Here is a 17,646-nt window from a genome sequence, read left to right as displayed (position 1 = left end):
TGGCCTTGGTGACCAACTGGGTGCACCACTGCTTTACAGGATAAGTGTGTGAAGTATGGGTGAAAGATGTTATATACAGTGAAGTGTGCGAGCATAAAAATACCAGGCAGAGCAATTGCTGATGATAGATTGAAAAGGTTAAAAAAATATCCATGCCATCAGTTGACAGAAGAAGAGAAGGTAGACAGAAAGAGAGAGAGGGACAGGGACAATGGCTGGAGTGTGACTGAACAGCCAGTCGAACCGTGTGGTTGCATTCTCGCTTTGTTCCATTAAATCACAGTTGTGGCAGATGCAGGATAGACTAGGAGCAGCTGTTTTGCTCTCCGTTCTCCAGTTACAGACGCTGGCACTGCTTGCACTCTGGGGATGGGCAGAGGGGCACATTGTCGAGTCTTAATAGTGTTTGTTCTCTGAGGGTGGGCACAAAGAGTCCTCAGACCAGTACTCCATCAGTATTCTTGGCATCGGAAGAGAGAGATGTGGCCGAAGGTGTCAAACAGATTGGGACTGGTGACAAGACATAACATGCAGCTGGTCCCACTCTCATAGGACCCATGGCGCCATTAATTACTATGACTGGGGAGGCTACAGTGAACTCAAAATATTATTGAAATATGCACTTTTATTGTTGCTGTCAGTGGAAGTTAGATCAGATAAGAAGTGGGTATAAATTACATGACAAATACGGGGAAAGTGTAGAAATTTGTCACAGTTAACTAATTCAGACATACTGAGACAGTAACCTTTATTCCAGTAAAGAGTGACAAATGCACTATAACAAGGGCTTGTTTCCTTGGACAGGAAAATAAAAAATAAAAGCACTAATGAGGTATGAAAAGTGTACCCAGCTGCCTGACTCAGTTTTGAGAACCAAGCCAACAGCAGTGTCAGTGTTTACATTGTAAGGAGATTTTCTTGTTCTGTAGGATTCGCTTGTTTGTGTCCTGTCATTTTAATAGAATTTGGCATCTAGAAGCTCAGTTAACTGTATGTATGTATTACTTTGAACAGATGCCTCCCACACTTGTCATCTTGTTCTCAGTAGCAGGGGCATGTGGTGGTTTTGTTGCCCCTGTAGTCTCCTCTGGTGCCCCCATCAAAGCCACTGCATGAGAGTACTGTTAACAACAACAATCTAGCAACAGTAGATTCACTGGCACTTGAGTATTTTACTGTACCAAAGTACAGGCTCAGTGTATTTCTACTTTAAATATATACTTTAAATATATATACGACTACTTTCAATGATACAGGGAAAACCAGACAATTGAATGACCCCTTTATGAAAATATTTGGTGAAAGTGGGAAAGAAAAACTCCCCTTTAAAAGGAAGTAACATCCAGCAGAACCAGACAAAGGGAGGAAAACAGCGCTATTATATTTAAATTCTTGTGTAGCCACTTTTCATGTAATAAACCTGTCCAATGACATAAGGCAGCCTTCAAGTGCATAAATCACATCCAATGTGTTCTAGGACACTGATTTTCTCTCTGATTAAATATTCCGATGTCCTGTGGAACAAAAAAACACCCCAAAGCTCCCAAATCCCAGGAAACACCCCTGCAAAGAGAACTAATAGCTATATTTTTAAGTGTATTCAAATACATTAGATGTAGTTGTATAATGTTTTTGCTCGAAACCTAATAAAAACACCATGTACTGAATTCACAACAGTAATAATACCTTCTGTGGGGAACTCAAGCATTGGGTGATTTGGCCTTGAAATTTTCTTCACACTCTCCACATCTTAATGGTGCCATTTGACATTGCATATACCTTTATGTGTGTAATAGTTTCCCAAGCTTGATGTATCACAATAACCAAAACCAGGTGTATGAATACCTTGTGAAAAATATGGAAAGCAGAAGGTTTTAAAGTGGAACAGTCTAATAAGAAGCTTCTGCCAACACTTTCCAGTCTTCACAGCCAACACCAAGAGTCAAGAGAGTAGAAAACAACCAGATACAATCATTTGAAGAAAATCAACACTTTTCCATGAAGTCAGGGTGGATTTTACTAGTGTGTTCTGACTGCAGACACTTTCTGCTTCTGCAAGAGAAAACGTAGGCCTCGTCTTATGGTCCTGTTCACAAATAAAAAATAGATATTTGGCAGAAACTGCTGCTATATGCCCCCCCCACCCCCCCAAATGCTTTTTAACAATACAAATCAATATAACCCCATTTATTAATTTAACCCCCCCCCCCCCCCCCCCAAAAAAAATGCAATGATTTTCAAACCTTTTAACCCATGTTAAACGGATAATACATCATATGAACAATTTCATCGGCCCATTGAAACCCAGACACAAAAGGGAAAATACTATTGAATGGTCCAGAGACAAGCACAGTTACTTTCATTTCATTTAAATGCTAATGAAGAATCCACAATTACAAGTACAGTCTAATATGCAAAGATAAAAAAATATACGTGAATATATGAAATTGTGGCCTACTGACTAATCCATCACCATCCCTTGGATCTCTGTGCACTGACAGTAGGAGGATCTAGTTTTTCAGTTGCATCTAATGTCTTTGCATTTCCCTGACGTTTATTAAGAAACACGTAAACATTATTTTTTACAGCATCCTATCCTCTCTGGAAATGCCGTTATACATCAGCCAGACTGACTTACTAGTTTAGTTCTATTGGTCTTTGCAATCATTATATATCATATTGCAAAAAGTTATGTTTGTATCTAATAGCAGGAGTTGTTTAGTCTCTTTTTTAGTTGTTTTTTTCCCTTCATTATTTTATATGGCTCAGTTGCCAGTGTGCAGCAATGATGGATTTTTGTTGAAGTTGCCCAGAACTCATAAAAGTCAACATTAAAGCCAAGAAGTATCGAAGGACATAAGAACAGAGCTGCACATTATCATACTCCATTCCCAGCGACGTCTTTTTTAAAGTATCTCTTACTCCTGGAATGATGTGAAATACAGGCTCATATCTTAAAATAAGAGCCCAATTTAGACACGCAGTCTATACACTGCAATTTTAGTAGTAAAAACTATGTCTGTGGTTGCATATGATGATGCTCTGTCATGGCTGGGGCCGCCTGGTGTAGTCTTCCTCCTTGTCAGCACTGTGGGGATGGTGCCCTCCGTGATGTGCACTTACAGTAAGTGAAGGAGTGATGTTTCAGAGATGGGTAGCATTTCCAGTATATATCGACTGATGCGAGACGCGCTGGATGACACTGCATTCAGATACATTAGCGGTTGAGGGAAGCTTGACGGGCTATCGCAGGGAAAGAGAGGTTTAAGAAGTGAGGAAGGCAGCTGTTAAGACATCACCTAGCTTATAGTTGGACACAGAGACATCGATCGCAGGCCCCGCGCTCTTGAGGCTACTTCCTGTGTTTTCATTGTGCTATCATTGGAAGAGAGCAAACAACACTGTCAGGGGGAAAGGGTACTGATAGCTCCGGATCTAATGCACTCAGACCTCAAGGGAGAAAGATTTACATGGAATACAATGCCCAGTAATTTACTGCATGTCTGGACACCACAAAATAAGCTATTGCCGCTGGAGAGAGATATATATAATAATACTTAAAATTCTCACAAAAGAATCACAGCATATCCTAAAGTGTATTGTGGAGTATTAATCAGTGGGTAAAATTTGATTGTGACCTCATTGCCACTAGTGTGTGAGAGAAAGAGAAACACTAAAGTTCCCCACAGAATAGATCAAAAGATGCTATATACAGTATTGTGCTAAAGTCACCACTCATCTCATTATATTTTGCCTGAAAGTCATTATTTGTTATGACCACTTTTAGCCTAAACTCTCTTAGGCAAGCGTTTCTCGTAATTTCTTTAACTAGTTTTCAGGAATAGTTCTCCAGGCTTCTTGAGAAATCAAGCCACTGCTAGTCAGGTTCCAGATGTTATCCATGATGGATCAAAACCTGGCACTTTTTTTGTTTATAATTCTGTAAATTTTGATAAAGTCTCCAACACCTCTGGTCGAAATGCAGCCGAACACCTAGCCGCCACCGTGTTTTACAGATGGCTGTAGATAGTCACTGTTGCACTTCTCTCCTGACTCCCTCCATAAATTAGATGACACACTGCACACCATGGTGAAATATGCCAAGTATCTTTTTAGGAATCACCTTGATGCTGTAAAATACTATTTTATGCCTGTCAAACTGTCATTTATGACATTTTTCATAGCTTCAACAAAAAAAATGAAGCAAAAATAAGAATAACCAACAACAAAAGCTTCTACCCTTGTCCCTTCTTTAATATTTTGGAGGTGCAACTACAATGAAAATGCTTAAGTACAATTTTATGACAACTTCTTTTCGGCTTATCAATCTGTTTTCAGTTTCTTCTGAAAGCTGATTTTGCATTGGCACTCCATTTTGTTTGCATTTTGAAGTTGTTGGAATTTTTATAGCCGCGATTCCCCAGCATTCTTAGAAAGTAATATTAAAGTGTGCATTATGGGGTATGACTTTATTGTTAGGGTTTTTAGTGAAAAATAAAATAATAAATTCCATTGATTGTTAAATAATTGCAGGAGGAGAGGGTTCTTTATGATAATATATCAAATTGTTTGAGACGTACAACTCAGTTATGGCCAAAGTGCTTCATAATGTCACACAGATGTTAGATATTCAGAGAAACTAGTGCGTCTCTGATGTGGCTCTCTTTCACAGACGGTCCATCATGAACATCTCACATGTCTTTTATTACTCCCACACTGAGGATATGAATATTTCTCTGTGTATTAGACTTGTAGTGTACTGCATATTTGTCTAAAAAACAAATGGGATGCCTAAAATTATAAATATCCTACATCTTTTTGTGAAATTACACTATATATATATATATGTGTGTGTGTGTGTGTGTGTGTGTGTGTGTGTGTGTGTGTGTGTGTGTGTGTGTGTGTGTGTGTGTGTGTGTGTGTGTGTGTATGTGTGTGTGTGTAAAATCAAAAAATCAAATGATTCAGTGTGTTTTGTTTTTTTCATTTTCATCCAAAGCTGCTGAAATCCGTTTTTCATAAGACAAAAAACAGGTGTCCATATTTTCCACCATGTGTAGGGACTGACAGATTTGAGGGAACGCAGACTATGAAGAAGAGTATTATAAAGCAAATTACCTTTCCCACTGAAATAAGTCTTTCAGTGGAGCCTCAATCTAAGCTGATGGACTGTTTCTTCTAATTAAGGCCAAAGTTGTCTGATTGATAAATGAACTGTGGGTCAACCAGGCAACCAGAGACAGGATTTCGCTGCCAAGACTGCAAAGCCCCTGGGTTTCCCATCAGCCACAGGAGCAGATGGTTTAACACTCACTCAAAACTTCCTGGAGGAAAACAGGAATGTCTCATCTGCTTTTGTTAGAGCACGGGGATTATTATGGGCAGCCCCTTGAGTGCAAGGAAGCGAAGCCAGTGAGATTAGAATAAATAAATGGAAAAGTGTGTTTTGTGGTTGTTTTATTGGACACTATAATTAGTTGTTGTTCGCCAAGTGGATAAGAATTTGATTTTGGAGTCAAATCAAACTTCATATTTGACCTTCAGTGACTTCAAATTTAACCCCTGAATGCTGACATATTTACATGTGTTTGTAATTGGATTGCATGGCTGCAGAATTCGCATATTGGATTGTTTTGGGGGGTTTTTGTGCTCCCTAACTATGTCACAAACAGCAGGGATTACCTATGGCTTTACTATTTTATGATAACAGAGTAAAATTGAGACTTTTTTGATGGAGTTTGGTAATTAAGGAAAATTAATATGTTGACGTGTAAATAAATGGGAAAAATTGGCATGGCATATTTTACCAGCAGTTTAGTCTGACAGACAAGAATAAATGATGTAACTCAGTACTATCTTCTAAATTCTGACTTATCAAAAAAAATGTTGTAGGTGTGTAAGTTTAGTAAGAGCCATTTCAAAAATACCTTTGATCTTGAAGTGTGCCAGTGCGCCACCCGTAACTTTACTGCTCTTTTAGGCATTACCAAACTGCCTCTGATGGAAAAAAAATCTACTTTAGCAAAAGGTCAGTGTCCTTAATTTGCTCCAGCATGGAAGTGAGAATTTTACTGAGTAAGTCCAGCTGTGAGATTCACACATTTCAGCTACTGTGTGTCCTTGTCTGGTCAGAAAACGTACACCTTATTCCATTTACTCATTTAGTTAATTTAATAAGGCAGCCATGTGCTCAGGGAGGAATCACGGTAACTGAATCTTTTCATCTCAGTGTCTTTACTATGTTAGTGAACGGATAGCCTCTCAGTCTTATATTTGCTCATTTTGTGCTTATTTGATGTAAGAGAATTGAAATGTTTTAAAGAGTTAAGAGTTTGTTTTTTTTAAATAAAAGGACTTTTAAAGCCTCACCTTAATTTGCAATGACAAAGAAGCTACTAAGTTAAGCACAAATTTAATATTAAAAGTTGCTAGTGGCCGTGCACGTTAAACTTCTGTGGTGAATACTTTATCACTGTAGCCTTCACACCACTCACAAACACACAAAAGAGCTTTCAGCACCACAGTCGAGGGAGGGGTGTGGGCGCACATGGAAAATATGTGCTGAAGACTCCCTCCCTCTCTCTCCCTCCTGCTCTCACCCTGCAGCCCGTCTCAATCACACTCCAACAACACAGAGCAGGTAGTTTGACCAGAGGCAGTGGGCCGGCTCCTTCTGTTAATTCCCTCTGATTTATATAAAGCTGTAAAACGAAAATTTGTCCAGACACCATTAATCACAAAGGCTCAGAGCGTCTAGGCGTAGTGAAGAGATTCTTTCTGGGGGCATCTACGGGCAGTTAATTTGCCATTTAAACCCCACCTGTCTGTGTCAACTAGTCCATAGAGAGGTGCATAAATGTAGCCCAATAACTGTTCCAAGGGTTGGGCTGTATCCTTTCCTTCTTGCGTTACCGCAGCCAGGGGCAGGGACCACGTAAAAGGGGATTCAGTGGGCAAATAAATAACACAGGCTTGTTGTTTGTCTAAATAGACTGTCAGCACAGGGGCCAATTGTTCTGAAAATTTCTTGTGCAGTCTTTGTATTAAGACCGTTGCTTAAAAAAAAAAAGAAAAGAAAAAAAATTATTGAAGGTTCAAAAAATAGAGAGGAAAAACATCAATATTGCAATAATTTAATAATTCAGACAATTCTTCCAACTGTGTTATGTTTTCTTAAATAAATCTGTGTTATCCTGACAGCTTTGTTTGCTCTGAATTACAGCAGACCGTATCCTCTGGCAGCTGAAAATGGAACAAGATTAAAGACATTTGCTTGTTTACCAACTAAAATGTTAATTGGCTTTTGTTTTATTTCACGGTGTGGTAGTTTGGGCTCACACTTTCCACTTCTTATTATTCTTGACAGATTTGACACATTATATGTTGCCCGAGCTGGTCTCTCTATTAAATGTCCCCCTGCAGCTTAGGAATGACATTCAGTGGGCACACACTCTATTAGAGCTCGTTAAAGAGCACGCGATATGGGAAACACTACATATTCACAGCATCACAGTCTTGGGTGAACCTTAAAGGAAGCAGGTGCTTTGGTTGACTCGTGTCACCTTGTCCTTTTAAAGTAAAACTGAAAGACAACTACTGTGTCTTTTCATCCTTTGTTTTCCCTACACAAATGGACATGTAGTTATGTTTCACGCTGGCTACATTTTCTTTTGTTTTTTTTTTGAGGGGGGGCTTTTCAGTTTCTTCGGCCCTATTTTGCAATATGTCTCTGCAGTGGCTGGAACAGCTAATTGGAGTGAGAGACAGGTGGAGCCACTGTGTAACAATCAGTCCTATTAGTGGCAGAGCCTTAGCTCACACTAGGCAGTCTTTTTGTTTTTCCAGGGTGTACACTGAAAAGAGGGCATGAACTTTTGACGCTCTCGCCTACGGGGGCCCTAGGAGCTTGTCAGACTTCACTTACTGTGGTTAATATTAAAGTATCTATATTATAGGGTTAGTTGGTCAAAGCACCTCTTTGCACAAATATAGGAAGGGAAAAAGATTACACTGATGCCTCTGATACTCTGAAAAGATGATCTGCCTTTCATTATAACTCCTTTGATGTTTCAGATTTGTGTGTGTGCACATACAGACCTCAGGATTATACTTCTCTGCACTGATCAACACTTCCATGGCTGGATTTTTTTTTCTAAATTCATCATCACACATTTAAGTGTAATTACTTGCCTATAGGTCTGGTTGGCTCTTGCCTCATTCTAAAATTTTGTCTCAGCTTGTGTATGTGTGTGTGTGTGTGGGTGGGTGGTTTGTATGAGTACCAGTTCCATAGTGATGTGTCAGTAGGAGCCTGTCCAATGTGTGCAGGCATGTTGCAGTGTAATGGAAGCAGGCAGGTGTGAGGGTCACGGCCAGTTTGTGAGCCAGCGTCTTAACCCCTGCTGTCTGCTTTGTCTGACCGTCAGAGGAACCCCTTAATTAGACCCTTTAGTTAGTAACGTCCGCCCGATGCAGCCCAGCAGACATGCCGCAACAATCCTTTCATTAAATGCTCCTGGATGACTTGACAAGGAGAGATTTGGTTTTCCAGTTCCTGCTGCACAAAGGCCATGTTAAGGAAATTTCCTCTCATTTCTCAGTTTGAGAAATGAGAGCACTTTTTGTTCCCTTTACTGAGAAACGAGCACGTGTAATCCTTAGTTTGTAGACTATTTATATTCATCTAGTTGCTAGGTAAAAAGACACCCCCCCGTTCTTTTTGCAAAGGAAAATAGTTACAAAGCAATAAGATTCACAACATACTGTGGGTGATAGTGACATTATGTGCCTAACTGTTTATTAGTCTGTTATTTCAAAGCTGTAAAATCTTGCTTTTTTGTCATGAGCCATTAATTATAGGTTTACACACTGCTGCATAGTGTTATTTCAGCAAACTGCTGCTTTTGGTCAGTGTATGTTTGCAATATGAGTTACGTAACTTGCCAAACTAAAGAGATCCAAGTGGCCAGAAAATGATTGGAAACAGAGCTGTGAGGGAATTAGCTAAAGTGTGGCTCAGTGGTAGCCAAGTTCGCTGACAAAGACAACAGGTCTCACTCTGTAGAGATCCAGGACCACAACCTGGTCCAGTGACCTTCAGAGGCAGACACAGAGAACGAGAGTGAGGCAAAAGATTTCATTCTGCTGTTCTTGGCCAGTCTGCGTTGTTGCCTTGGCCATGAAAAATCACCTTCCTAATGGCACCTTCAGAGCCAGATGGACATCTCGGAGTGTTGTGCGGCTGTTTGTGCCAGTGCTTGAAATCTGAGCCACAGGTGTGTTTCAGGTGCAGCTACCAGTTTGTCAACAGAAAGGACCTTGTGCTTTGTTGTAACTGTAGGCTGAGCTGGGCTCCAGTGCTGGTGGTTATTTCTAAAGAGATTACGACATTGCTGAAGCTTTAATAAGGTTCTCACGAAGAAGCTACATACACAAAGAAAAGTATATATTTTAGTAGGAAATCTGATCATGTTGAAATGCACTGCAGCTGTAGATTTTGAGTAGCAGATTGAGAATAAAGAAAAAAAAAATCCCCTCACAGGTATATCAGTTAACATCTCAGAACACGAGGATGTAGAGTTTGCATGTTAGTTGTGAAATGAACGGTATTAGATAAACTGGATTACAGAAATAGACATTTATATGTTTATATGTGTGTATATATATATATATATATATATATATATATATATATATATATATATATATATATATATGAATGTTGCAATTATTCCATTAAAATTAATATATTTGCCATCTTGAGTGGCACAGTGGTTAGCACACTCACCTCACAGCAAGAAGATACTGGGCTCGAATCCAGATTCTTCCAGCTGACGCCTTCCTGTGTGGAGTTTGGAACTTGTGCCTACATGTGTTCTTTGACTTCCTGCTACAGCCCAGACTTAAAAACCAGACCTTAGCAAGCCAATGACGGACTGATGTGCTTCTTTGCCAGGAAGTTTAACAATTGCCAGTCTAAAAGCTTCCAAAATTAAACAACAATGTAGTGTAGTTATAGTTAGCTTTATCCTGAAGCTACTGCTTCATCCCATCATTCGACTCTTAATAAACAAATCATATTAATTATTGAATATTTCTGTTTTTATAGAAGATAATGCAGTCTAGTGGAGTGGGGGTCAAAGACAGGCAGGCTGCCTTAGCATGCATTCTGAAAATACAAAGTCCATGAGGCCAAAGCAAAATACTTTCCAACAAAACTTTAACCAGACAGGAACAACTAAGGGGAGATTAACAGAAACACTGAGAAAGAACAGGGGAATAAGACAAGGTACAATTGAAACCAATCAATTAGCTGGAGGACATAAAAGCAGCGTAAAGGTAAAACAGACAAAGGACTACTAAAAAAACAAGTAGTAACAGGAAAACACTCAACAGAGACGCCAACTTAACAAAAAAAAATACAAGCAGACACAATGGGGGCCAAACTAAAGAAATACAAAAATAAAATGCCAAAGCATGAATGAAATCAAACCAGAATAATCCCTCTAACCAAATTCAGAACACTAGAATAATCATAAAAACCAAAAGACAGCAAAACGTATTCCTAAACAAAACTAAGGCTCAAAAGTAACAAAATATGCAGATTAGCTAGGAAATCCAAAATAACCCCCAAAAAACCATGACCCTCAGTGGCTAAGCATGTAATTGAATTAAAACCACAGCGAAAGAACAAAAACTGAATGTTGTCACAAAATAAGCTACGAAAAGGGACAAGCATACAAATTAAAAATAAAAAAAAGTTTAACCCTGCCTTGTATCAACAGTTCAAGCTGGGCTGGTGGTGTATTGGTGAGGGGGGTATGTTGTCGGCACACTTTGGGCTCCTTAGTACCATCATTAAAATACAACAGAGTCCCTGAGTGTTGTTGCTGACCATGTCTATTATGACCACATTGTCTCTCATTATCTCTCATTATTATTAAATGTTTATTTACTTTAAATGAAAGAAACAAGGAAAGAACTTCAGCTAGCCCTGATGTGTAGCATAATCAGAGGTGTAAATTAGAGCATGCTTGAAGAAATTTAGTGTGTAATGTTGTTTAGCACTAAAAAATGCAAATACAGCTTTACATGTCCTCTCTGCATTCATTTTACTTGACTAGCTGGAGGCAGTGTGCAGTGAAAAGTTTATGAGGATCACAAACTTTTGACATTTATAGTCTGATGAAGAAAGTGCACGGTTGTGACAGACTTAATTATTACTTGCGAACTCTGCATTTAATGGTCGTCTTAATGCCGTAAATGCTAGTACGTGGATACGTGTTCCCAGAGAATTTCAGAGGAGTTTACAAGCATTGTTATTTTCAATCAGACAGGTCACATCCTAAATCAAACATAATTGCATTACATATTCTATCACAAGCTTTTTAGTTTCAGTTTGAAACTTCAGATGAGCATTTAACAGCCAGCACGAACCCTCCAGCGTTTTTTCAGAGGTTATAGTGATTAACAACAATAATATTGGCTGAGAAAAGTGATTCAACAGAAGTGTGATCATGTTTCAGTGCTCTCCGGTGTCACGTCGTAGTGTCATTAAGAAAGAGAAGGTGAGACGGACTGAGTGAGAGAATGAGACAGCATGACAGACAGAGGGAGGGGAAGGAGGGAGAATCTTGCTGTGACAGCCTTTTCACTCTTTATGAATGGAGTTTTTCTTCCCATTCAGCATTCTAAAAAGTATTCAAAACGTCAGTCTCAGCGCAGTGATTTGGCCCTACTATTGTGGGAATCTTTAATATTCATGAAGATCTTTCTTTTACTTGAAGGCTGAGGCTCTGCTGGGGATATTCACATTTTCCCAATATAGTTATAGATTTATATTCTGAATTATCCTTAGAGATTCAGTAGAGAAGGTGTCCTGTCTACACATGGGCATTGTTAAGTCTTAGCATTGTAGGCTGTAGCCTATTTGGAAATTAAAAAACAAAGAAACCCCCAAACAAATACATATAAAACAATAGAATTGAACATGGTTGTTGCATTATTTTAATGCCTCACACAGGAGTAAAGTGACGGAGAGTAAAGGTGCAGATGAGACACCGAGTGACCAAGGTTCTGTTCTATTCAGTTTAGATTTAGTTATGCAGCACTAATCAAAAGCTGCCTCAAGGTGCTTTATACCTCCTACAATATAGTATTCTGGAGAAAACCCCAACAATCAAATGAACTCCTATGAGCGAGCACTAGGCAACGGTGGCAAGGAAACAACATTATCATTTCTATGCTGATGACATTCAGTTGTATGTCTTTTAATCCTCACCAGCTGGATAGGCTGTTTAACCCTGATTTGTGCTTGGCTCTTCAATTACCTTGACCTAAACTTGAACAAAACTGAGGCCAAGATCATAGCGCCTCCCGATTTACATTCTGAAATCAGTCAGACTTACTTCTTTTTGTTCAGCTACTAAATCCAGTGTTCAGAATCTTAATGTAATATTTGATTCCTTCCTAGGTTTCCTCTTGCTTGTAAAGTCTCTTTTTATCTCAGCTTCTTACCAAATGCACTGCTGTGCGCAGTGTTCAATCACATGCTCAGAATCTGCTGTTCCACCTACAAAACTGAAGACCAGATGATAGAGCTTGTCAGTCTGGGGCACCAAGGCTTTGAAAGAGTCTCCCACTAAAATTACATTTAGCTGACTCTGTGGAGTCTTTTGAAAACCAGTTAAAAACCTTTTTGTTTAACCAGGTACCTTCATTAATTTTTTATTAATTACATATCTTAACTTGTTTTTGTAATTTTTTATGGCATTCAATTTTCTTATTTATTTTACACTTTTTTGCGTACATCACTTACCTATATTAAAACACACACACACAGCGATGTCACCTGGATCTCTGAAAACTAAAAGACAGAGCATTAGTTCAGCTCCATTGTATCAAATGTGGTTAATAATCTTTTCTTATAACTCAATGAAGAAAGGAAGCTAATCTTTGTCCTGCTGGATGATGAAGATAGTGTCACGCTTTCCTGACTCTTGCACCCCGATTGGACCATTTGGTCTAGACAGCTGTGTTGCCACGGTAATAAAGTGCTTTCCAGGATTCGGTGACAGCCGTTTTAACACTGAGCTGCTGAAAATCCTCCTAATTTCACAGAGCTGAGGGTCAGTTTGGCCCCAGCTGAAAAATCGTTCAAGATACGCATTCCATCTTCTGAGAGTAATTTCATCATCTGTGTTCTGCCATGGCTTTTTGTTTCACAGGTTAGCGGTGATTTTTCACAGTCATCTATCCCGTTCCTCTTGCTGTGTGATGAAATGCGTGCCCGCTTCTTTAAAGTCACTTTCTGAAACAAAAAACATGGCTCATTTTCATGGTGCATTGCAATGCTAGTGCTGGTATTAAAGTAGGGTCTCTGTTTCATAAGAAAATGTTTACTTTATGAAATGGAGACAGATTATTACAAACAATGCAATAATTGATCTCTGACTGCTAGAGAGCAGAATGTGAAGCATATAAAATCTGCAAAACGAAGTGACAATAATCTCTGAGCTAATCTACTCTCCACACAAGCCCTCCAAATCAAAGTGGGCGAAGTAGCACAGCACCCAGTTTACTAAGCCAGAGCTACGGTAGAGCAGCACCAAAGAAGTTACTGTACCTAAAATGGCAAGTGAAAGGGGCTCATACAAGTTTGTGGTTTATAGAAGAAACAAAAAACAAGATTTTTTTTATTTTATTCAGGTAAAAGCAGTAATTTGTTCTCTTCAAATAGCTTAGTGTAGTGCAGTTTACTGCTATTTTACGCCTCCTTTTCATGCTTACTGGAATTGTCTTGATTTTTTAAGTTACAGCATACAGCAATACTGCAACAATATTGTCAGAAAAGAGCAGTGAGAAGAGTGTTTTTGCGATGCATCGATGAGCTGTAATCAGAACCAACAGGGAGAAGGAAAAATCTTTAGTCTGATAAAGAAATTTTGAGCAGACATAAAAATAAAATGAGGTTATAAAAAGATATGTCCCAGGATGGTCACCCAACCATTCTAATAAAAGTGTCTCACTGGGGACATGTGCGTGCACACTTTTTCGGCTATGTATTTTTTGGCCCATGAAAGCCCTTCTTCGGCTTTGTGACCTTTTGATAACTCTGCATAATATTGTGCACAGGAAAGTACATCTGAATCAGTGGGTGTCTTTTGACCTAAACCCACCCTGTGGTCAGAGCATATTTCATCGCAAACAAACTAGACAGTAATAGTTGTTGCACATTATATTTCACACTGTAAGCAATAGTCATTAAATGAGTTCTTCATTTATTTAGGTCTGCAGCTTCTTAAAGGTGCAAGGCTGCAAGGCCTGCAAGAGAACAATTTATTAAGGAAAGATCAAGCCAGTACAAGCTGAAATATCCAATCGGTGATATTGACCAAGGTGTAATTCATACATTTAGAACAAAAAAATAGTTACGATCATCATAGATTTTATTTTCCTAGAAAGACAGAGCCACATAGGGAATTCCCATTCATTTTGAATTGATGATTGATCCTACAGCTGACTATGAGACAAACAATTTCTCAAGCAGTATAAATCATCTCTAAATATGTGTGATAGCAGATGTGCTATCACACAGGAAAGGAAGAATTAATTTAACTGAAAATCGCTCTCGCAACCAGTCTGCCCCACTTTGAACCCCTTTGTTTGGTGGAGTGACGCCCACCTACGGAGCTGCTTACTCCACTGGACCCCCCGTCACTGGCCTTTGGGCCCGAGTAGGCTGTGTGAGAGTCCAGAGAGGCTCCACGCTGGGCATTTGATGGAGCGCAGTAGGGTGTGTAAGGTGCAATGACCCATTCACATTGCTCCCCACGCGTTCATGCTCCAGAATAGTCTGACTTATCACAAGTAATACACAGAGATGCACAAATCAGGAGTGACAGCTTTAAGGCTGGAGCACTAGAAAGATGAAGAGGCTTCTGGGAGCCGATGTTCCCACCCAGTGAGACTTTCGGAGGGGACAGTTGTGGGTGGAGAAGCCCATTTGGCTGTTGTTGTTTTTGCCTTGTTTTAGCACCACATTTGCTTTTGTTTGTGTCCCCTTGAACCATTTGGAATGAATGAAACTCCACCCAGAAGACCCATACATACGGCATGTGATTGTGGAAATTCTTCCCTCTCTGAAATGTTTATGATTTCTATAGGCGCTCTTGTAGAGTTGACGCAATTTGGCACACGGCTTAGTCAATCCACTTGACTTTTGCTGTGCAGTGTGTCCCTATTGTTATTCATGTTTCTTCTGTTCGGTTGTAAGTTTGCATGTGTGCTGGATTAGTGTGAAGTTGCAAAGTTGTGGCGGTGCCTGGAGGTGTGAGCTCTAATCGCCTCTAATCACCTGACGTGTGATGGGCTGATCCCTGCTGAAGCTCTTCTAGTGGTTGTGTTTTCACCCCTTTAACACACAGGCTCACAGGAGCAACTGAACAAGATTGAGCCTTCATCTGAACTTTAATACCATACTGTTAGTTACAGATTAATGCCTGCGCGATTTTTGCCATTCACACAACACCTGCGTCTGCAGCTGTAGCTCAGCACACTTTAGGTCAAGATGGGGTTGTGGAAAGGTCGGTTTCTTTTTCTTTTTCCCTCTGATGATTATTGTGGAATGTGCCGCCTTTCTTCTTCAACTATCAAACAAATGAAAGGTGCAGATGAAAGCCTTTTATTTTATAATCTTTCTTAAGATTTTCTAATTGTTAAGGGGGAAACTTAGATGCCATTAAATAACCTCTGCGATAAGAAAGACATAAATGTCATGTCTGGAGCACTGGTGCCGAGCCAAGATGGATAACCCCGATAACCTATTTGTATTAACAACAAATGCAAATTTTCCTCTAGGTTCTTGCTTTAATTGTTCATACTTTCTCTGCCTTGCAGGATTTGATATCAGCTGGCTTTACCATAGTATATATACACATGTCCTCTGTAAGTTTATAGTCTTGAGTTCACTCTGTAGCTTCTGTGTCCCTCTTGGCATGCTGTGTGTTTGCATGCCTGTGGCACCAGTTCATAATGGCTTCATGGCTACCTTTCACACCTCATGGAGCCTCATGCTTGCATCCATCGCCCCGGTTCACCCCCTAATGCCCCCTCTGCACTGCTGTCTTTTCTGGGTATGAGGGATGAGAAAATTTGCACCGTGTGCCTGTGTTGTAGCAGCACCTCGGGGATCTGTAGATATACTCAGCTGTTCCCTCTGCGGTGGACATCGAAAGGGCTGGACAAATAGCACAGTGAGAGAGCAACAAAGTAACACTCTCCTCCCTCTCTTTTGCCCCCCCCCCCCCCCCCCCCCTTTTCTCAGTGTCTGTCTCTCCCAGGCTGTCAGTGTGGAGTAGTGCTGGAGGCTGCAAGGCGACTGTGCTGTGGGAAGTTCCTGAGAGTGCTGAGGGGGAAGTCACTCACAGAGAAACACTTGTACAGAAAAGAGCACTGAGCCTCTTTCACCAGAAGGATATAAAGTGCACTCTCGCACCTCCTCCTTGTTGCGCGGGGTGTGTTCGCTGTGCCAGGACCTCAGGGGCTTGAGGAAAGTTAATGCTGGCATGATGGTGGTGTGGCTGCCTCAGGAGTGGGCCTGGCAGGCTGTTCTCCTGGTGACTGGACTAGCATCACTGAGCCCTGGGTCTGATGGTGAGTGTTTTGATGTTTCTGCTGTCCTGCTGTCTTTATGTTTTGATTAACCGTTTGGCTCTTATCATAGGCATGTTTTCTTCCTGTGTATGTTGAGACTAGACTGGTTATGCACTTCTTTTACTGGTTGAGTTAGAAGCAAGTTTTCACATGTTTTATAGGCGATATCACACGCTGACAGGTTGATCGTGCTAGCTGTGAGCTAGTCGGTCTATTTTTTGCCCTGCGGTATTTATGATGAAAAGCTATTATGATCTCCACAGGGGCTGCCATGAAAACCGGTGTGCATTTATCTCTGCCGTCCTGTCCACCCCCCCAACCCTCATGTCCCCAAATCCCCGTTCATGTTTTGAATTGTTTGAAGATGGACAGCCAGTTGTCTTTTATTATGAATGCCAGCAATGTCACAGTGCCCCGTAAGGTTGTGACAAGCTGAACTCCCAGTCTCAAGAAAATGACACTTGCCCATTTGTTCTGGTTGGAGTAGGTCAGTATGGGTATTACCATGTTTAGGTGGTTTTCAGTTTTTATTGCTATTTGCAGATATTATGACACATAAATCAACACTTAAATTCTTTGTTTAAAATCTAAAAATTAATCAATGAATTCTGCAGTTTTTCATGTTGCATTTTCTTTTTCTTAAAACCTTTTACACCAACTATTACAGATAATTTTAAAAAAAAGTTAGTCCTAATATTAAAAAACAGAAACATTAAAAAAATCATTAGTTGCACCTTGACTTTCATACTTCGTAACAACAGAGTTTGGTGTCAAGCTGTAAAACCAGCATCTGCTTGCACACAGTAACATGCAGTGTTTATAAATTCTGCCATAAAGAGATGGTCTGGAAAATTTCAGCATGACTCTTAGCTGTGAGTGGATTTCCCTTAAGTGATAGATGGCATGCCACTTCTCTCATTTGTTCACCCAGTGCTGTGTTGGCCTCATTTTGCTCTCCGTTAGTTAAATTGTTTTCTTAGTATAGGATAGAGG

The 17,646-nt window shown here is 40.0% G+C and overlaps 1 protein-coding gene across 1 annotated transcript in view; it reads left to right on the top strand.

The window, feature by feature from the left end:
• Positions 1–17,646, top strand: part of bmpr1bb (bone morphogenetic protein receptor, type IBb) — a 58,378-nt gene that overhangs the window by 22,780 nt on the left and 17,952 nt on the right. Inside the window, exon 5 of the mRNA XM_063478528.1 lies at positions 16,325–16,653. Coding sequence (XP_063334598.1) covers positions 16,566–16,653 — 88 coding nt within the window. The 5' untranslated portion in view covers positions 16,325–16,565. The remainder of the gene's footprint in view (positions 1–16,324; positions 16,654–17,646) is intronic.

The sequence above is a fragment of the Pelmatolapia mariae genome, linkage group LG7 (assembly GCF_036321145.2).
Source record: "Pelmatolapia mariae isolate MD_Pm_ZW linkage group LG7, Pm_UMD_F_2, whole genome shotgun sequence".
In the NCBI taxonomy this organism is placed as follows: domain Eukaryota; kingdom Metazoa; phylum Chordata; class Actinopteri; order Cichliformes; family Cichlidae; genus Pelmatolapia; species Pelmatolapia mariae.
This window is presented reverse-complemented; position numbering and strand designations above follow the sequence as displayed.